This window comes from Mus caroli, chromosome 6 (assembly GCF_900094665.2).
Source record: "Mus caroli chromosome 6, CAROLI_EIJ_v1.1, whole genome shotgun sequence".
In the NCBI taxonomy this organism is placed as follows: domain Eukaryota; kingdom Metazoa; phylum Chordata; class Mammalia; order Rodentia; family Muridae; genus Mus; species Mus caroli.
Window position 1 is genome coordinate 124,316,128 of NC_034575.1, and position 22,247 is coordinate 124,338,374.

At 41.1% G+C, this 22,247-nt stretch overlaps 1 protein-coding gene across 1 annotated transcript in view; it reads right to left on the reverse strand.

Annotated features, from left to right (window-relative positions):
- The window catches only part of LOC110295811 (ovostatin homolog), a 41,367-nt gene extending 20,036 nt beyond the window's left edge, over positions 1 to 21,331 (reverse strand). The window contains exons 1-17 of the mRNA XM_021164193.2: positions 21,267 to 21,331; positions 20,749 to 20,932; positions 20,128 to 20,284; positions 18,563 to 18,615; positions 17,964 to 17,984; positions 15,767 to 15,935; positions 15,052 to 15,136; positions 11,965 to 12,082; positions 10,826 to 10,937; positions 10,448 to 10,557; positions 9,952 to 10,110; positions 8,697 to 8,924; positions 7,808 to 7,862; positions 6,899 to 7,044; positions 6,219 to 6,368; positions 1,780 to 1,950; positions 924 to 1,075 (exon numbers count right to left, since the gene is read on the reverse strand). Coding sequence (XP_021019852.1) covers positions 924 to 1,075; positions 1,780 to 1,950; positions 6,219 to 6,368; positions 6,899 to 7,044; positions 7,808 to 7,862; positions 8,697 to 8,924; positions 9,952 to 10,110; positions 10,448 to 10,557; positions 10,826 to 10,937; positions 11,965 to 12,082; positions 15,052 to 15,136; positions 15,767 to 15,935; positions 17,964 to 17,984; positions 18,563 to 18,615; positions 20,128 to 20,284; positions 20,749 to 20,932; positions 21,267 to 21,331 — 2,135 coding nt within the window. The remainder of the gene's footprint in view (positions 1 to 923; positions 1,076 to 1,779; positions 1,951 to 6,218; positions 6,369 to 6,898; positions 7,045 to 7,807; positions 7,863 to 8,696; positions 8,925 to 9,951; positions 10,111 to 10,447; positions 10,558 to 10,825; positions 10,938 to 11,964; positions 12,083 to 15,051; positions 15,137 to 15,766; positions 15,936 to 17,963; positions 17,985 to 18,562; positions 18,616 to 20,127; positions 20,285 to 20,748; positions 20,933 to 21,266) is intronic.
- Between the last annotated feature and the right edge of the window lie 916 nt (positions 21,332 to 22,247).

The following is a 22,247-nucleotide window of genomic DNA, read 5'->3' on the forward strand; positions in this document are numbered from 1 at the left end:
CTGCCTGCCTCTGCCTCCCGAGTGCTGGGATTAAAGGCGTGCACCACCACGCCCGGCTTTTAGATGAGCTCTTACCTTCTCATAAATTCAAATCTCAACCGAGGTATCACTCTTTCGGTGCTCAAATTTCAATATTTGTTTAAAAGCGACTAGAAACAACACATCACCTACAGACAAGTCGGGATGAATCAAATGTCCTCACAGACTCTTGTCTGACATGCTGGTACCTGCTAACTCTGCTGACTGGCACTAGTTTTGCTTATGTTTTTTAGTGCCATTAATACTTGTAATTCTCCAGAACATATTCCTTTATAGGAGTGGCCTATAGGCTACATATGATGGGCTTAGTGTTTCTACACCAAAATGGTAACCATTGAGCTGTGCATGGCGACATATGCTTTCAGACCCCAGTATCTGAGAGGTGGAGTCAGGACAATCAGACGTTCAAGGTCATCCTTGACTATATAAAAAATTTGAGGCCAGCCTGAGGTATGGGGTAAGATTGCTGTCTTAAGAAACAAACAAAAGGCTAGGCGGTGGTGGCGCACACCTTTAATCCCAGCACTTGGGGGACAGAGGCAGGCAGATTTCTGAGTTCGAGGCCAGCCTGGTCTACAGAGTGAGTTCCAGGACAGCCAGGGCTACACAGAGAAACCCTGTTTCGAAAAACAAAAACAAACAAACAAACAAAAATGTAAAAAAGAAGCAAAACCTAGACTTCCTTTTCTATTAGAAGCTAAGCATTCTTTATCACCAAAAACATTCCCAGCCTGCCTTGCTGAACTGCAGAAAGTCTAGTTCTTGCCTCAAATCATCCTCAATCGTCTCTAAGCCTTTGCTTTGCATGGATTTTTTTTAATCTTACAAACACGAAGTCCAAAGGATCCTATTGAATACCACTCCATTGGGAAGTTCTAGATTACCCACAGGCAGAAGAAGGTGGGGCGCCACCACCGTACATCATTATCCGTTCATTTGGGTGATCGAATGTCCTCAGCGAGGGCTGGTTTTCCTGGGATGAACACACTTCCGGTTTCCGGTAACGGAGATTTGTAAAGATTTTCAGACCCATGTTCTTTCAGAGAAAGACATAAAAAATTATACATTGCTTTCTTGAGAGAATTATGAGAAGTCTACTGTCCTAACATCCAGACAATAACTGCGCATATTTTCTGTGCAGCTAGGATTCAGGATCACAGAAATCAAGTCTCCAATAATTGCTCTTTCTATTATTATTAATAATAATATTAATGTGCTAATATCTCCATTTTTTCTATTTATGCTTAAGGGAATATAAGAAATCAGCACCATCGCTGTCTTAGTTAACAGCAAACATGCATGCTCACATGCACATGCATGTCTACACAGCGCACATGCATTAATCAGCAGAACTCGGACTTGAACTAAACCTGTTTATTTCAGTGTCCTCTTCTTCATCCACAATGATTCTGATCATAAAGACCCTTGCATGGCCCCTGAGCACATGTAGCTGGCAGCCTCCTTTTATGTGGACTTTAGACTGTAAGTTATTTTCTTGGTTTAATTATTGATACATAAGATATATTGCAAGAAATTGGATCCCATCTCATCAGAGTCCCATGATTCTAGCCATACAACTTCTTTTCAGCAAAAAGAAAAAAAAGTCAACAGGATGAACATCTCTTTTTAAAAGATACTTTGTCAGCACAGTATTGAGAGACTCTATAGTGTGAGAGAGACGGGGCCAGGACCTCTAAAGCTACAAGAGGAAATGTTTTACAGACTCATCTGTGATCTTACACTGAGAAGATTAGAGAGGTCTCCATCCCAAATATTGCTTGTAGGTGTATAATACAGTCCATTGTGGAACAAGTTCTTCTGAGGAATGCATGGCTCTGCTTGCTGATCATCCAAGTTGAGACCATTGTAGAAATAGCCATATTGATAGATATACGGGAGCGTGAAGTACACCTAGGAGGAGAAGGTACGATCCTTGGTGACGTGAAGCACTCCTTGCATAACTATAAGATTGGAAAATTCGTGTCATGACCATTTACTACGGAGTCAACTTTCCAAAAATTCAAACGAGGAGACCAATATTGTTTTGTGTAGTTAATGTTATTTGCAAACTTTTCTGGCCGATAGTGCAGGTTTGGGGATAGCAAATAAGAAAGGTCATGGAGAACTCTTGGTTGTTCCAAAGCCTAGCCCACAGATAACTGCCTGAAGTAAAGTAATAGAGTTTCTGGAGTGCCTGGAGAATGAAGTCAGCTGCCTGAAACTAAGTATTAATGAACTAAAACCTTCCAGATAAAATATCGCATCAAGCAACGGACAAGCAGCCAAAGGACTTCATATATTCATAGGAAACCATTCTTATGACGCCCAGTACTACGTGCAATGGATGTGCTCCAATCAAAAAGTGAACAAGGAGTGAGATCAACCACTTATACTTTTACGGTTAGAAGGGACAGTGATTACTCCTGTAATCTTTCAGTTGTTGGTAGAATTATGGGCACCAAGCTCTGAATGACTGTGAGAAAAGTTGAGAATATGTAAAACTGAAGGAAAGCTTAGGAAACTACATTCATGGAAGGAGAATGACATGAAGGGATCAGGAAAAAAAAATCAAACCAAATTCATTCCATGTAAAAACACTCCAACAACTCATGTTAAACTAGGAACCATCTTCCCTGGACACATTAGCTCCCAGTAAGAGGGAAGGGCTTGAAATGAAGGGGCTGCTTCCATTTGCACAAAAACATGACTGGCATGGGTGGGGGTTATCAGGTGGGTATCAGGTGGGGGAAATAGTGGTGTCAATAGAGAAGATCAACAACCCTTAGAGACACGGCACTTAAGGGAGGGAAGGATGGAACAGGATAAAACAGAGGACATGGTTTAATTACTGAAACAGCTCAGTCCAAATAATCAACTAATGAAAGAATTCTCAGATATTTTGGAATAAAGGGGATATTCGCAAATGGATATGCAAAGGTATTTTAAAAGATCATGAATCAGACATTTAACAAAGGAAGTATAAAAATAGGCAAAACCAAGGAAGAAATAATTGAGAATGAACTCAGAAGATGGACACATCAGAAATGAATTCTAAAGGCTAAAAAGCCTAAGAGAAAAATGACAGACAGAAATCAGCCATTGTTTGTTTGTTGAGGCAAGGGCTCGTCGTGGCTTTGAACTCCTGATTCCCCTGTGTCTGCCTCCCAAGCAAAAAGATTACAGATGTGCATCACCACACCCAGCACACCCAGCTTCTAGAAGAGAAATAGAAAACAAAAGAGAAAGTAAGAAAGAATGGAAGCAGGCCACAGGCAAACTGGAGAGTTTGAGCACCTGTGAAGTGAGCTAACACATGTGTGAAAATTTTCAAGAAAGGGAAGAAATCAACAAACTTAATTTTAAAGTAACAATGCAGACTAAGCTTTGGATTCTACCCCCTCCCCCAATAAATCCTAAGAGATACCTTACTAAAATTTTAGTTTAAATATATTCCGGGAAATAAAAACCAAACCCTCTAGGCCTCCAGACAAGAAGGCCAAATAACCTACCAGAGAGAATAAGTTAGTCTGACAGCACAGTGAGGTACAAGAGAGCAGGGTTTTCAAGAAACCTAAAGAAAAATACAGGCCCCAAATTTAATAGTCATATACCCCATCTCCCACATATCAAGGCAATGTTCTTTATTTTTAAAAGGTTTTGTTGGTTGTTAGCTTTGTTTGTTTTTAAAAAATATTTATTTATTTAATGTATATGAGTACACTGTAGCTATCTTTAGACATACCAGAAGTCATCGGATTCCATTACAGATGTTTGTGAGCCACCATGTAATTGCTGAGAATTGAACCCAGGACTTTGGAAGAGCAGTCAGTGCTCTTAATTGCTGAGCCATCTCTCCAGCCCTGTTTTTTTTGTTTGTTTGGGTTTTTTTTTTTTTTTTTTAAACATGTCTCATGCAGCTGAGGTTGGTCTTCAACCCCTGATCCTCCTGCCTGTGCCTCTCAAGTGCTGATGTCACAGGTGTTCGCCCAGCTTCTTTGTGGAGACTTTAGAAAAACGATTCTGAGTATGAAGATGTGATGGGATTCTTATGCCCTTTTGAGGAAGTTAGCTGAGAATATGCTTCATGTACCTGAAAGGTGACCTGGAAACTGGGATAGCTCAGGGAGCAATAGAGAAACACGGCTGTAAGCAGGATGTGTTCTCCCAAGGAAGGAAGGAAGGAAGGAAGGAAAGATCAACTTTAAGGTGAGAAAGAGCTTGTCACTGGCTAGGGTCACTGGCTATTACTTAGAATGACTGGCTGGGATTCATGGTTAAACAATAAAAAAATGAAGCTATACTATTCTCGAGAAAATCACTACAATAAAATTTCAAAGCTGTGTGTGATGACCTAGACTTTTAATGTCAGCACCCAGAGGCAGCAGCAGGTTAGGAGCATTGGCTGCCCTTCCAGAGAACCTGGATTCGATTTCCAGTGTGCATATATGTATATTCATACACATAAAATAATAAAGTATTTTATCTTATTCTCTTAAGAAATGTAGCAGAGCTGGTTATTCACAAGTCACTAGGAGCTCATGTTTCTCTCTTTGTAAAGATAGGCCAAGGTGAGGATGCTACTGTCCCCATAGTGTAATTCTGTGCTGGAATCAGGCAAAGAGAGAACAGAGGCGTGCAATGAAAAGGAAGGAAGCAAGTGGGGGAAAGAAGGAAAGAGGGAAGGGAGGAAGGAAGGAAGGAAGGGAGGAAGGGAGGAAGGGAGGGAAGGAGGGAGGGAGGAAGGGAGGAAGAAAGCAGAGAAAGAGAGGGAGGAAAGGAAGAAGGGAGAAAGGGAGGAAGGAAAGAAGGGAGGAAGGAATGAAAGGGGAAAGGAAGGAAGGGAGGAAGGGATGAAGGAAGGAAGGAAAGAAGGGATGGAGGAAGGAATGAAGAAAAGGAGGAAGGAAGGGAAAGAGAGAAAAAGGGAGGGAGGAAGGAGGGAGGAGGGATAGGGAGGGAGGGTGAGAAAAAGAAAACTTCCTATTTGATGGCAACATTGTAATACAGGGAAATAGAGAACCAATGAAAAATATAAGTCAATTAACCAAGGAACGTAGCAAGTTAGCAAAATGTAAATTATTGTGCAAAACAGCTGACAGGCTCATAAATAACAATAGAATAAACAGTGGAAAAAAACCTTGTTTACAACAGCAACAGAGTTATTCAGACACACTTGTGAACAAATAAAAAGTTTTCATAAGAAAACTGTTTAAAATGTAATTCATGAGTAACAGAAAAATTATACTCAGAAAAAAAAAAAGCCACTTTACAATTCTGAGTTGGAATATTCCCCCATTAGGGGGCAACACTGAAGTTAATTTGTAAATCCCATGTAATCACAGTAAAAATACCAGTTAGCTTTCTGCCCTGGAGCTAGAGAAGTTAGAAGTAAGTTGGATATTGAGAATCAACTAGAAGAGCAAGGGGTGACCTGGAGTTGAGATGGGTGGGGTTATCCGACCAAAGGAGTCCATTCTCACCCAAAATTAATCTCTATCATTAAAACTGTGGGACTGACATTGGAAAAGACAAACCAATGGAATGTAAGACAGAGAAATAAACAGAATAAATAGAAATGCAGTCCGGGATAAGGGCAGTGACTCATGTCACCTGAGCAGAGGTAACATGTCAACTGGAGAATATGTATTTAAAAAAAAAAAAAGATGAACTAGATAAATATCTCATACTCAAGGAACAAGGCTTCCTGAAAAACAAAATCAGTTTTCAAGGCTGGTACAAAGAAAGTAAAGTCAGGCTTGGGTCCTCCTGGGCCAGGAGATTAGTTAATATTTAGGACATAATTGGACATTGTCAAAGAACATAGAGACCAACTTAGATAGCCCTGGCTGTCCTGGCACACTTTGTAGACCAGGCTTGGCCTCGAACTCAGAAATCCGCCTGCCTCTGCCTCCCGAGTGCTGGGATTAAAGGCGTGCGCCACCACGCCCGGCTTTGTTTTAGAGTTTTTAACTTGCTATAATTATGTATAGAGTTCTGTATCGCTGTGAATGCCAGATGGAAAACTCACATAGTTATTAACCCATGCTAATAACTGAGAAAAGCGCACAGAAGTAAAGACTTGATTCTTCCAACATGTCCTGTCCCAAGTAAAAGCATCCTAGGAAGGGCAGGGCTTGCAGCCACACAGCTTGGGGACACTGGGGAACAATGCTGCTTACGCTCTCAGGTGTCATTTCTTGTCCGGGGTTCAGAAGAAGGGCGCTTTTGTCCACTGCTCGCAGGGCACAGAAGGAGTCAGGGGCTGCTTGAAGATGAACACTGGTGTTAGAGCCGGGTAGGTCCTTCTCCCGGGAGAAGTTTAAGCTAACCTGAGGTGGAAGAAGGGTCGTAATGAGGGTAGAGACAATTACATGCGAAGAAAGCTTGAATAAATCCTGTCTTCCCAAACAAATCCTGACCGATTTCTGTACATACATTTTCCTGCCCATTCCCAGTTCCCTGTGGGGATATCTTTCAGTCTCCCAAACTCCCCCAGCTTGTTATGACCAGGCATCAGCAAGATAACTCTTCGTGACTCATTTGTTGGTAATTTAACTGTAAGATTACTATGTAAGGATCATGAGGGGCCCAGACAGAGACAGGGCTGGAGTGATGGGACAGTGGGTGAGAATGCTTGTTATCAAGGTTGACAGCTTGAGGTCTATCCAGCCAGAACCGTGGCAGGAGAGAATGGAATCCTGCAAACTGTCCTCTGATCTTCACGCACTCACTTCGCAGGCATGGATGCATGTGCGCATGCGCACACACATATGCACCAAATAAATTCAAGTAAGAACGAAACTTTAAAAGGAGGAAGCAGGAAGCAAAACACCCACTCTGCTGATAAGGGAAACATCACCTTGTTTTTAAAGCACTTCTCGATCTGGAGCCTGACATTATCCGCAACAATTTCCCCGCTAGGGTGGAGGGTGTAGACGAACAGGTCAGCCGATGGCGCCAGATCAGCATTGATGCTGATTGGGAAAGAGAAGTTCCCATTCCAGGCTGTGGAAACAGGCAGTTCCCAGATGACAGTGTGCTGGCGCTCGTTTGTCTCTCTGGGTTTGCTTAGATGAAGGGGAATTGTGTGTGGATAGAGAAATGACCTGGGCCTTGCTCAGATGCAAGTAAAGAGGGGACATATTCACAGATGAAGATACTATGGTAGGACTGCCTTAGACATCACTATTCTACAGTGTACACGATTAACTGACTAATGGGTGCAGCCAAGTTTTGTCAACTTGATATAAACTAGAGTCAGCTGGGAAGAGGAAACTTCAATTAGGGAACTGCCTCTGTCTGATTGGCCTGTGGACCTTTTCTTGACTAATGATAGATATGGAGGGCCTAGCCTGTGGGTTGGACAGGCAGACTTAGGGCATGTAAGAAAGCAGGCTGGGCAAGCCATCAAGAACAAGCCAGTCAACAGTGCTCCTTCATGGTTTCCGCTCCAGTTTCTGCCTCTAGGTTCCTGTCTTGAATTCCTGCTCTCTAACTTCCCTCCATGATGGACTGTTACCTGAAGTCTAAGATGAAATAAACCTTTTTTTTCCCCTGAAGGTGCTTTTGGCTAGGGTTTATCACAGCAATAGAAAACAAACTAGAGTAATGATAGAAAGGTAACAATCGCCTTTTTCTAACTATTCAGTGCTACCTCAGGTCATGCTACCTACTGCCCTCCAACTGCCCGTGGAAATAAGGGCTCATCTGAACTTGTAGGAAGTATGGAGATAGGGTATGTATTCCAAAGCAAGGGCATAGTGTCCACCTTGAACTCTGACTTGCTTCTGTCCGCTGCGGGAGATACCTCCTCTCACCATCACCTGTGCCAGACAGAGAAGATTCAGTCTGAGTACTGAACTTGCATCATATCACGTCCTCACGGGCTAACCTAGTGCTCATTCTGTCCTGTAACAAGGTAGCTTCCTCAAACAAATATTAAGAGGGAACTTCATACATGTTGGGCCAGAACAAGGAAGAAACAAAGTTCTGTGAAGCTATCTAATACATGTGAGAGGCAGTGGCTTCGCGTGCCCGTTATCTACCCATTTGCCTCCGGTCCATGCTGTGAAATGGAATGTCCATAAAGCTGACTACAGGACTCAATAGGCACGGAACTCTAACAGTGCCCCGGGCCTACTTCCCTTTCCAGTGTGGTGAGTCTAATTGATTCCACTAATGTTTCCAGTTAGGAATATACAGCTGAGAAGACCAGAGCTTAGAGCGTCTGAACAACATGTTCAAAGTGGACATATGTGGTGCGTGCGTACTAGAAGAGAGTGGAGGGATGGAAGTAGGAACGGCTTAATTTCCAAGCCTGTTTTCACTCTCCCAGAAGCCTTGATGAGAGGGGATGAGAACAGATACCTTTTCTGCTCATCCTTTTGAGCTTTCCATGTTAGTTAACCCTTCACACCTGGTCATAAACATTCGATGTGAAGTACAACGGAATGATTGAAGAAGCGAGTGTCTCCGTCTGAGGGGAACTCAGATTGCCTGGGATCACTTTGCAAGCTTGTTCTTATGTTCTTCACGGTGCCAGGAGTATTCGCCAGTGAAGTGAGTAGGTGGAGCTCACTCAGATTGACCAGGTCTGACAGATGACACCTCCTAAGCTGTGCTGTGCTGATTAGGCAGAGCCACCTACTGAAACTTACCAAATAGAAGAAGGTCACATCTGAGGCCTCCTTGTAGGCCTCGGGGTTTAGGGAGTAAAGCACTGAGAGCATCTTCTCTTGATCGCACGGGAGCTGCTTGGGCTCGAGAATGATCTTCACGAAGCTGCTGGTCTGGGAGTAAAAGCGCGAGGCCGAGAAGTAAGCATCCAAATACTCAGGGGACAGCCAGCTGGAGCGATGGCAGCTTCTAGGTCGGACGTAGACGGCCTGGCAGGACAGAAGAAAAGGAAAGGCTTTAGAACAATGGGCGTCTCCAAGACAGGAAATGCTACTGGACACAAGGGTTGTCATCTCACCCAACCAGGAAGGAACCTCGCTCACAGCTGTTATTGTGGAGGCTGGTGACAGGTGAGGGCACTTGCCACCAAGCCTCGCCACCCAAGTTTTATTCTTGGGACCATGGGGGTGGGAAGGAGAGAACTGATTTGTACAAAATGAGATAATAATACCATTCTCTCTTTCTTATATATAACTAATGACCGCGGTTATGTGACTGTCCCACTGGACTGACAGTGACTTGCTATGTTTGTTTTTACTTTGTGTGTGTGTGCTGGGGTGTGTGTGAGGGGGATGATTGGTTATGCATCCCAGTGTGACCTGTAGCTCAAGGTCCTCCTGTCTCAGCATCTTGAGTGTTAGAATTACAGGCGTGCTTTGGATCTTCACTTTTAATTACAGTCAGAGAATTAGATGTAAGTTCTGTATTTGCACACAAGCCATGACAAACTGTTTAACTGCAAACTTCTGCGGAAGGTTCAGAAAATGAATCGCATCTCCCTCTCTCTGCACAGGGTGATGATGTAAGGGAGGAGGCCAGATTTTCTTACATGCTACTTCTACTTCCACAGAAGACATACTGGTCACCACAGTCTCTGTGAGAGAGAGTGGTAGCATCTTGCCTTCTGTTTTGGTTTTGTTTTGTTTTGTTTTTTTGAGACAGGGTTTCTCTGTGTAGCCCTAGCTGTCCTGGAACTCACTCTGTAGACCAGGCTGACCTGGAACTCAGAAATCTGCCTGCCTCTGCCTCCCAACTGCTGGGATTAAAGGCGTGCGCCACCATCTCCCGGCATGCATCTCGCCTTCTGAACTCTGCTCTCAGTGAGTACTGAATAGGCAAGCGAGTCTCAGAAAAAAAAAAAATGCTACTGTCTAAGAGCCTTCTATGCTCCGAGTCCCTAGCATTGGGGCCTCTGTGGGATTCTTGACATTCTCTGCCAGCCCTTGGATGCCTTACCTTCAAGCTGATCTGTGCACCGAATATCTCTGAAGTGTTAATGGAAAATTGAGCTTCCCCGTTCTCATCTGTGGTGTAATTTCCTACAGGTTTGCCGTCGAGTTCCAGTTGCAAAAGCTTGTCCACAAGTGGTGTGTTATTGGGTCCAGAAAATTTAAGCTGTGCAAAAGCAGAAGCGTTAATATTCTTAGGACACGAAACTACACATTTCTACAAGGTAATTTTCATCCATGATAGCAGTCACTTAACAGAAATCTCGGTGAATAGAAATATCCATTCTGCTGCTCGGGCAGATGTGCTTATACTTGGAGCAGAAGCTGCTGTTTTAATACATTGGTTTCTTTTAGCCCTGGAACTTTCCAAGCATAGCAGACATAGTGATATTAGAGATGGATTGTAAGCCTACAATCAAAGTGCCTGGAAATTTTCAAGGGATAATATTGTGAACAGAGAAAAAACCCAAAGAAGTTCCTTGAAAAGTACCAGGCAAACCTACAGTTCCAAAATAAGTGATCCCTCTCCTGTAGAAAGAGTCCATGTTCTCGAAGCTGACAGTGCCAAGCACGGAAGTGATAAAAACGGAGTGTGTTTTACTCATCTGCACACCTGTAAGAAATGGTGAAACAGAGCAGCATCAGGAAGAAATGAATCATTTGAACAGACACCCCCAGGGCGGGGCATGCATCCTAGTGGCATCCTAAGGATATGTGAGGACTCGGATTCAATCCCTCCACTCCCCCACAAAAAGCCACCTTTAAAGATGTTTCTTTTACCATTGTGAGGGACAGCTAATTCATAATTAACAATTGGTGCCACTAACTTCAGATTTTCCCCCTCTCAGTGGTAGGAAGTTGTCCGTAAGATACAACCGTACCTGTTCCAGACTCCGTAACTACTGCGTTAACATTCAAGGTCATGAACAATCCAGAGCGGTACAACTGGAAGACTTTTGTGTTGATAATGTGAGAAGCACAGCCATCTTTCAGCTGAAAAATAAGCAGAGGTGGAATGAAAATGTTAAGGACCCAAGAGTCTCATGGAACTTTAGTATGGGTGCCTTCCACCCCGTGTACTGAGGTCTGTCTCACCGAAATGGACAAAGAGTTAAATCAGGGAGACCAGCTGCGAGTACATCAAGAGAAGGGGATATCTGTGCTTTAAGGGTTCAAGGACAGTCTCCTGGAGTAACGTAGGTGTGAAATAGTTAGAAGACGAGAATAAAGTTAATGATATCCTGAGAATAAGAAATTAACCCTCTGGAGAAACACTAACAACAGACAGACTGACACTCTTCAGATGACGCATGTCCACGTCAGCAGCTGCTAATGTCTGCTATTTGAAATAGGGGAAAATGTACATTTTCACTGCTTACAGTAGTAACTAGAAAACTGTAAATTTAGTTATATTTTTAAAATAAGAAATAGGTACTAACTTCAAATGTTAAACTTTGGAAAGATACATTCGTTCATTTGACCTTTGAAGCTATCACTTGCTCTAGGCAGTACAATTACACCCATCATGTAGGCATATATATGCAAATTAATTTTTAAAAACTCTTAAAAAAGAATTAAAGAGATAAAATTAGAACCAATGACTTACAGACATGCAGAAAAACTATTCATAAAGACAAAGCCCAGCAGAATAGGCCAGCTTTTCATAACTGGGATTTAGAATGAAGGAGACCGGAAGTCTGGAACAACGAACACAGAACATTCTGGGTTGCGGTGTTTCCGAATGAACTGCCTGAGGAAAGACTGTGGAGACCACCCAGATAGTACAGAGCATAGGGCAGCCGATGAGCAACTTTGCAGGTCTAAAATCCTGCAGGCAAAAGCACCCAGAAGCCAAGGAACTATGTTAAACTTTGTATTATCTTCATGTTCCTCACCTGACTTAGCTCTCACACCCCACTAGCCACACAGTGAAAGTGCTGTCCGTCCTATTTATAAGTGGCATTAAATCCCTAGGAGGAGGTCGTGTCCCCCCCCCCCCCGGTAAGCCCATAGTCCACACCTGCACAGTGAACTGCTCACAGATTTCATTGTCGTTGCTCTCACAATGCCCCGGGGAGAAGAGCTCTCTGCACACTTTTATCTGGGCTTTTCCCTGTACAGGCTGGCCATGTGTGTACCTGGTGGGAAAAGGAGCATTGTGGTTACAAGTGGGCAGCATCATAGTGACCCTTACTGACCTCCCCAGAAATCATATATGAAGCCTTGAAACCAGGTGTTTCTACCTAACTAGCTATAGGGCTATTTTCTCTCATAGAATTCGGGTGAAATTAGACATGTAATTTATGAAGAGGATCTGGCTAGTTTAAAAAACAAACAAATACGTTGACAGTTTCATTCAATTTTAGATGATCTAATATATCATTATATAATAAATGAGCAAAAAATTAAAATATATCCAATTTGTTACAAGTATTAGGAAATGGGCTGGTTTCATTAGTAAATGCATATAAACATAGGCAAAACTTGATGATTCTGGATATTGAAGTCAGTATTTTAAACACTATTCTTATTTTACCACCATCTAACATATAAACATATTAGATCCGTTGGCACCAAGAGTGTACGAGTCAACATCGCATTAACAGCTTATTTCCCGCTAAAGCACAACACAATTTTTTTCTTAAAGTTCAAAGGCAAAACCAGGCATTATGTTTTTTTGTTTGCTTGTTTTTATAATTTGAGGATTATTTTGACTTTGTGTATAATGAAGCTGAGTGTTTTAAGTTTGCGGATTACAATGCCTTTTCAATAACTGTGCAGCGCTTCTGCTGGTCATACGTTTAATGCAAGATTTAACTCATTTTTTCCCCTAGTAATTTTTGATTACAATACTGAGAAGAAGCAACTCACTTCTCCACATTGTGTTTTAGGGAAGTGAAGGTCAAAGTCAGATCCACTTCTGCCATGTTTGTTCCATCCATCCTGCTAATGTGCTCTGTGCTTGTGAGATTTCAACCAAGCCTACATCACTGAAACCATCTATGGGCTTTGATGAAATAGAGGCTGGATCAATGCTGGGTAACAGTGTTATTCCCAATGGCTATTCTTCTGCCCTTCGTTTATTAACTAGTATTCTTTAAAGGTTAACATACGTCTTTGGAGCGTGTAGGTTACTGTCTTTGTTTGGGACAGAATGTCATTCTCATTGTTGTGATTTGAGTGACTTTTAGTAGATGATAATTATTATTGTTGTTTTTATTGTTATTATTACTTACGTGTGAGCTAATATTCTTTCTTCATTCTTAAAAGCCTATTCATTCCTGAGACTGCTGACATAATCTGGCTTGCCAGGTCCCAAAATAAATTGTGGGCAGCTGACCTAGCATTTTTCACCTCGGTGGTTGGAACTGACAGACACACAGACTTCATCAGAACTACTGACATTACATATTTATGTATAACTGCTCTGTCTGCATGTACACCTGAATACCAGAAGTGGGCATCGGATCCCCTTGTGGATGGTCAAGGGCTATCATGTAGGTGCTGGGAATTAAACTAGGGATCCTCTGGAAGAAGCAGCCAGTGCTCGTACGCACTGAGCCATCTCTCCAGCCAGGACTCTGACTTCTTTCAAGAAGTCAGAATAGAAGATTATAATCCCAAATAATATTAAGAAGCTGCCAACCCTGTGCTAGCATTTGGTCTGCATGTGTTTTCAGGATATCCTAAGAAAAGAGAGTGGGCTCTCCACTGTTCAGTTGCAGGTTGTTTTGTTGTTGTTGTTGTTTTGCTTTTTTTTGCATTTAACTGGGCAGGTGAATAAATTGTGGATATTAATGATAATGTAAGTGCTTGGTTTGTTAGAAGGGTTTTCTAATGAAACCAGTTTAGGATCTTGGATTTCTTCAACTTTATATTATTTATCCCAGCATTTTTAGCACAGATTTTCTATGATCTCACATATATTAATCACATTCAGCTGCTTTGCACTGAAACTCAGAGTAATGTCTGATCTTTCCCTGAGAGAGACAGACTGATCCCAAGATTCTCTGGGGAGATCATGAAGAGTCCCCACTCCCGGTCACATTTTTACTAGGTAGCCCTTTACAGACTAAAGCTTCAATATATTAGAAAATATTCAAAGGTTAATGTTTTTATGTTATCTGTTAAAGCATCCAACAATTCTCACTAGGTGTTTGTTCAAAGAACAGCACCAAACTGCCCAAGTATGTCCACTCATCAGAAGACCCGCAAGCCTGATGTCATCCCTGTACTTACTCTTTCTCTGTAAAACTGAGATGATAATAGCTAATATCTCATGACATCATGGGAATAATTTTTGTAGCTGTCACCTAATAAATATCATCTTTTAAAAATTGTCACACATTCTAGGAGAGATATCACAGAAGGATAAAGGGCATCAGAAATAATCTCCCAAATAGAAGCTAAGTGTTCCTAAGATCAGATTGGATGTTTTTATACTAAGGGACTCAAATAAATTCAAAGTAAATTATAAACTTCTTTATTTCCATGAAATTTTGATAGCTCTTTTTCTTTTTTTCTTTTTTTTTAAGTGAGAACACTCAAGGATGGTAAAGAGTCAATGAAGCCAGTCCTTTCAAAACAGTTTCTGGCGTTAGGAGAGCAATGTGGCATTTAAAAGACTAAAAGAATATTCTATGTTTCGACTTGGTAATTCCCTTAAGGGAAATGTTTCTTAAGTAAGCAGTCCAGTTCTAAATCAGGCTACTATACAGTTTTACAGAAGATAGCTGCTACAAATGTACTAATTACTAGAAACACAATGTAATAGATTACATGCTATATAGTAGAACAATAAGTAAAATTGTTATTTTCCTATAAGATATACTTTCAAGGTAAGGAATTAGAATAGATAGAAAGGCTAAAAAAATGAAGACAAATGTTTTTAAATATTGGAGAATGGGTAGAAAAGAATAAATAAAACCAGAGAAAATTTTTTCACAAAGTAGGAGGGGGTAGTCAGCTATAATGTGTTAGCGATTGGTAGAATGCACTGGAGTTTCGTTTCTATGTTTTCCTTTATAGTTTTCAAACATTTAAAATTTCTAAGATAAATCAATGAAGTTTTATAGTTAAGTTTAAGGATAAATGAATCAACACTTACTTTGCACATGTAACCATTTGAAATTGATTGTCCGCAATGGTTATTGTCTCTGGTGCAGTGAGCTCGACTTCAAATTTGGGCAATACTGAAAAAAAAACAAACAAACAAAACAAACCACACTTCAGCTAACAAAGCTGGAGAGCAATGCTATAGGAACTATAGCAAACTGTTTCCATGCAAGCTGCTTGCCTCCCATGTCCCCAGCCAGTGAGCACCCTGGGGTTTGTGAAGGCGTGCCTCATTAAAGGTCAGTTTGTTCTGTTTCTTTTGGTGTTGAGGGTGGTGGTGTTGATGGTGGTGGTGTTGATGGTGGTGGTATTGATGGTGGTGGTGTTGATGGTGGTGGTGTTGATGGTGGTGGTATTGATGGTGGTGGTGTTGATGGTGGTGTTGTTGATGGTGGTGGTAGTTGGCATACTTATTTATTTAACCAAAAAAAATATCACCCATTGTTATGTTTTAATCTCTTAGGTCCTTTCTAGGAGAGTACCTGAATTTCAGAGAATGAGAACTATTTCTTAGGTGAGGGGAGGGGTGAGCAAGGATCAGAGTAAGACCTGGGCCCCAGAATGAGGCATAGAGAGGACCCAGGATGGAGCAGAAGGGCAAACAGCAGAGACCCAGCCTGAGCTCAGTTCCTATGCCTGTGTCTAAACCGTTGTGTTCTGTTGCTTTGAACTTGTGTGTAGGAGAATCAAGAACAGTACTTGGTTACCATCTCGGTTAACGGTGAAATGATCCATCACCGTCATTCCCGATTGTGTTTTTATGATGATTGTGTAATCCCCCAATATTGGTTCCGGCGTCAGTTGGAAGGAGAGCTGGGTAATGTTTCTGAAAGTGGTCACGTTGATCCACTGAAAAATCACATTGCTTTGAGGATCCTTGAAACAGTGAATGAAGAAGGACAGTCAGAGGTTGTGGGTGAAAATTTCCCTTTCCTTTTTATCCTGGGTGCTCTCCATAGTTACTGGAAGTAAAGAGCGAACCACTCTAATGCTTAACTAATGACCTCAGTCATTGAAACAATATAACTACTGCAACATAATCAAATTCAATCGATATTTTTCTTAAAACTAATCTTCATATGAAAAATAATTTATAACTGATACCTTTGGTTTTTTATCTTTCCAGAGCTACTGTAGTATAATCAAAGAACTAAAAATTCAACATAATTAGTCCAGAATAGTGCTCCCCAAAGCAGAGTGGACTCATACCAGTGAGTATATAAGAGAACACTCATTCTAACAAACATTTAAAATGATTGTCACAGTGGGGCTGGAGAGATGGCTCGGTGGTTAAGAGCACCTGTTGCTCTTCTAGAAGACGTAGGTTCTATTCTCTGCACCTTGTTGTGGCTCACAACCATATGCAACTCCAGTTCTCAGGGATCTGACGCTCTCTTCTGGTCTCTGCAGGCACTGCATGCATATGGTACAAATATACACGGGAGGGAAAACACTCATGCACCCGTGCGTGATGCAATTAAATCAATACATTATTTAATTAGTTAAAAATTGCCACAGATTTCCACGTGGTCCTTTTCTATGTTGGTCACGGCTTATGCAGTAGTACCTAAGTGAAATTTCTGGGATTTTTCTTTTTTTTTTTTTTTAAAGATTTATTTATTATATGTAAGTACACTGCAGCAGCTGTCTTCAGAAACTCCAGAAGAGGGAGTCAGATCTCATTATGGATGGTTATGAGCCATGTGGTTACTGGGATTTGAACTCCGGACCTTCGGAAGAGCAGTCGGGTGCTCTTACCAACTGAGCCATCTCACCAGCCCTAATTTCTGGGATTTTTAAAAAAGCAGGCATAGTTGTCAGAACACAACCTTTATTTGTTCTCAGCCACACAAACCCCACACCCACAGTTCACTTTAATAAATATTTTACACTTTCCAAACTCTGGGTAAAGAGATGTTTAAAAGATTTGATTCAAAAGATCTTGTTTAACAGATTATGTAAGGGAACAAAATTGTTACTAACATTTCAAAACGTTTAGTGGTTTGTTTTCCTCTCCTATAATGTTTAGAAAACTGAAAATCCTGGACCTCCATTCTGTTAGGCCGCCCATGAGACCAACCCCACGCTGGCTTAGGTGCGAGTGGATGTCACAGGGCAGAATACATTCTTCCCGAAAGAGCCAGATTTTACACACACTGAAGCTAAAACGCCCCACTCTGTAGCACTGGTGCTGTTCAGTGCGCCCACACGGACACTCTGTGACTTGTGAAGGGTGAACTTTTACTGTGTTTCTTTCTGTAGAACACAGCGTTACCTGGGTCAGGTGTGAAAACAAACGATTGGGTAACGCAGAGAATGTGAGACTGCTAACCTGAATTTCATGGCACTTTAAGTTCATTACTCAAATGAAAAGCTTAAAGCACCCACATAGTAGGCAGGACAATGGGAAGTTTATGAGTGAGTATCTTGTGTTTGCCCATTTACTGTGAATTACGAGTCTAGATCCCATACCCCTAGGATTAGCAAATAATGGTAGCCTACACTGTATACAGAGACAAAACTACGGGTGCTGAGATCTGTTGTTATTTACAAAGAAGCTGTAATTACAACCAATTAAATGGTAAGTGTAAGATATCTAATTGAGAAACTAACAAAAGCATTTGATTTGATGCAGAATGGTATGATTTACAATTATAACACACAGTGGGAAAACCAGACAAGCCTGTACTTTGCGAATCTCAGCACATTCTTCTTAGAAATCAGCATTCCTAGGTATCTTCGGAGTTTTCAAAATTACATTTTAATCATACTTCTAACCATCTTCAGATGCAGATTTCTTTTCTGTTTGTTTTAATCATCTTAATTTTCAGCTATATAAAACTGAAAATTGGAAACACCCCAATCTGAATGTTTTTTAACTGGATATGGAAGTAGATGTCTTACCTGAACGGTGATCAAGGGATACTGAAAGAAAGAAAGAAAAAAAGCAGATAAATACTTTAGTGAAACTTTTTTTTTTGCCAAATAGTATCAGTTCCAAGATTTATTTTTTAATCAATTCTTTTAGCTAGTGTATAAAACAATAGTCTTTGTTATCATATTTTCATACATATATATCATTGTATCACGATCGGGTTCACTTCACATTACCCTCTGCTGTCCACCCCACCTGTCCTTGTGTGTGTGTGTGTTGTAATCCTGAATATGAAAGAATACATGACATTTATCTTTTGATTTTGGCTAAATTGATCTAATTACTACGACCTCTAGTTCCATTCATTTTTCTGCAACTGCCATGATTTCATTCTTTATAGTCAAATAGAACCCCACACGCCTATACACCACAGCTGCCTTATCCATCTATCTGCCGATGGACACCTAGGCTGGTTTCACGCCTTGGCTATCGTGAATGGTACAGGAATAAGCCTGGGTATGCCAGTGTCTGAGGTTTGCTGACTTGCGTTCCTGGAAGGTGCTCTGTACAGCAATGGACTTGATGAACATGTTTGATCTCACTGTACCTTTAGCAGTTATGAACTCACCAAGTCATCGACAGGCTTCAGCCAGATGTTCAGTGTCACAACGCGAAAGTGAACTAAGGAAAAGGGGACACTGCTGTAAAGTGGGTTTCTTGTGATCCCCACCTTATGGCGATGATTGCTTTAAGATATAGACATAAGTAATTGCTCGCCCATCACACTCCTTTTCCTCTAGCTCTGATTTCAGCTTTTCAGGTTAGGAGTCCATTGGGGGATCTCAATTTGTATTTATTATTCCTCTCTTAATGATTCTTGTTGTCCCCAATGCTGCCCTTAGAAGCTTTTACCCTATCAGACATAGACTGAGATAGCTTGGAACAGAATTAGTGACAGACTTATCCATAGAAGCATAAATGTCAGACATTTATGGAAATGAACAAGTATAATTTTCCTTGAGAACAATGCTAGCAAAATTAAGCTATTTTAGCAGAACTACAAAAGATATCGGTTCTTTCAAATATACAATTTATTCTAATATTTTAATAAGAGCAGAAAAGGGAATATCAGGAAGTAAAAATCTCCCTTTAAAAATTATCTTTGCAATGTTAAATGTGAAACCATAATAATGAAATGCACTGCTTTGTGAGCGGACTTAAAGTTAATTATAAAAGAAAAAGGAAAGAAGCCTACATAAGCTGGCCGTTTAGAGTACAGTACAGACTCCTTGGAGGAATTCCCCTGCCCCAGACACAGTCATATCAGTCAGAGTACAGCAGAGAATCCTTGGAGGAAACAATCCCCGGCACTTTCATATCGGCAGTTTCTTCAGCTGCCAGAAGTATGTGTCTATTGTTTAAGCCAAAATAAATTCTAATTTCAGTCTTTTGTTTCTTTTTTTTTAAAGTGATATACATATGCAATATGAATCAGGATACAATGCACAGGTGTTTTCATCTCTAGCCCTTTCATTTTACAGATGAAGAAATTATATCTCAAGGACCAGAATTTACTTGCCAAAGTCAATCACTGGTCAACATAGCTAAGCTTTGAAGCAAGAGGCTTTGAATTATGGCTTGGTATTCTTTATGACACATTCTGCTTAGAACAATAGTTAAGAAAGCAGAAGGCTTTGGCTGACTTTCTCATGCTATACCAATTGACATAAAAATGGAACAGTAGAATTCATAAATGTTGCTGGTGAGGTCTTTGCTGTTATTGGCACTATTTTCTTTTCTTTTCTTTTTTTACAATGGCTCTCATTTCTTCTCTGAAAGTTCAAAGAAACTTTCATTATCTCTACCTTAAGAATGGAATAATTGGCTTGAAAAGGAGAATTAATGAGCTTGTCCAATGGGTATGTAATGGATCATTGGTTTAGATCAAACAATTATAACTTTGCATTCTGGTAACCACTGTACTATGCAGCCTTGTCAGTAGGATTTGTGTGCAACCAAAGAACACACAAAATCTTATGAAGCCATGCCCAAGCTCCCGGCTCTAACAGCACCGTCTCATAGCTATAGGAACTATGGGAATGTAGCACTCAGTGATGTTAAAGACAAGTTTTACTCAATTTTACACATTAACTTGGAGAAAGTGTTTTTTTTTTTTTTTTTAAAGTAACTTACCTGTGTCTCCAGGTTTATGGACTGGTATGTCTGTCTGCACAAAAGTGGCGTTCTCCTCAGTAGCGATGGCCACAGATCTTGTCTCAGAGATTTTAAGAGTGTTTCCCTGAACAAGTAATGCCACAAAGGCCAACTGCTCTGAGGACATCTGAGACACCTGTTTGTGAAGAAGAGCAGAGACGGGAAGGCTGTGTGTCTTCCTTAGATGGGGGACAGACAAAGCCTTGCAAACCCATCACTTCCCAGCAAAGACTCCCTGACTCCCTGATCGCCTGTTGCAATTGCTTAGCTCAGTAGAAGAGTCTTTTCTAATAGACTCAGGTTCATATCTTCCTGATGTCTATTTTTTTCATGTCTTCCTGAGCCAAAGCCCTCCACCCTTTAGCCCTCCTTTCCCTTTTAGGCTCTGTGAAACTTGTTCACCCTGTAAAACAGCAATCGCCTCATTTCCTATCATAGAAAATTGCCAACAACAGTGGCAAGATATGCTGCACATTAAAAATTTTGTCTTTGTTTCTTGCTTCTCTTGAAATTTTCATATACGCCCCCTAGTGACTTTTGCAAATCACTCAAAAATTAAGATTTATTATTGAAAAGAAACTTTAAGAAAGCATGCCTCACTTTGAAATCTGCACAAGCATAGAAGTTCCCTTCGTCCACGCGCTGGTCAAAAATAGTAGTTCTGGATCCATCATATTCTAGGGTGACGCTCAAGGACACAGATTCGTTGAGGTTTAAAAGATGAAGACAGGCTTTTTCTGAGGAAAATCGCTGTACCACGGAAGAAACCCACAGGATGTATCGCCTGCACAAAGAGAACAGCCAACACTTGGCAAACAAGTCTAGAGACTTGTTTGCATCCACACACAGCAACTTGAGTATTCAAGGTTTCCCCAAACTGTGCTTTTTTTTTTTTTTTTTTTTTTTTAAAGAGGCAGCATAATGATAAACCGGATGCACACAGTGGTGTCTTAAAAATATAGTATCCATTTGGCATTTGCTCAACCCTTAGAGGGCAGACCAGCACTCACTTGCTGTAGTTGAAATAGAATAATGAACCAGCTAGATTTTAACATGGAATCCATTTAGCAAAATGATATTGTCAGTACTTGGATACGGAGAGATTAGAATTCCCTTACGGTTCTGAAGCCACAACATCAGAGAAATGGAGCAGGAGGGCACTGAGCAAGATGGTAGGCACCATGTTGTCCCAGCGCCTGGAGGGTGACTTTAGAAGAAGTTGTCTTTTCCCTCCTCTCACTGGCCAGTTTCCTAGGCGTCCCACTTTCTTTCCCTCCTTCCGCTCTAAGTCTGTCGTTGCTTTTATAGTCTCACAGAGTGGAAGATCAATTACCTTTTGGAGCAAGGATCCTGAGAGCGATCACTTCAGATCACCGCTCAGGTTACCTCGCCAGGGGGTATCGGTTTATGTGTAACTTCCTGCTAAAGTTCGCTGGATGCTGGCCTGGCTGGAGTCGGCAGTGCAAGTCGGACAGGAAGAAGAGAAAAACAAAGAAAGTAGTTGGGTGACACGTAGGAGTTCCTATGATTTTGATTCTCCACACAGGGCTGACGGCAGCAGCAGTGCAGCCTACGGAGGGAGTAACACTTGGAAGAGACTATCTCTGTCAAACCTTCTCTTGATACCGAGTCTCAAAAATAAACTGTGTTCAGGGAATCACACCTTGCAGTACAGACTCATTGTATAGTTGAACGTGTTGTTATTCTTTTACAATTTTATAATATAGAATTCAGGGTTCAAATGTTGGTTTGTAGTCAATATTTAGCATGACTTTCTTAGTAAGGTTTATATACCACATTTACTGCATCTTCCAATATCATGAAAAATTTAGAGAAAATGTAAAAACACAAGCACCACTGACAAAAACTAAATATCAACCGAAAGTATTACAGTCTAATTGTAAGTTCATGCTAGGAAATGCTGAAATCAGTTTTCTTCCTATTATTGTTGCTGTTATTATTATTATCATCATCACCATCACCACCACCACCACCACCACCACCATCATCATCATCATTATTATTGACAGGGTCTCACTCTGTAGCACATGCTGATAGCCTGGAACTCCCTGTGAAGCACAGGCTAGCCTTGAACTCAT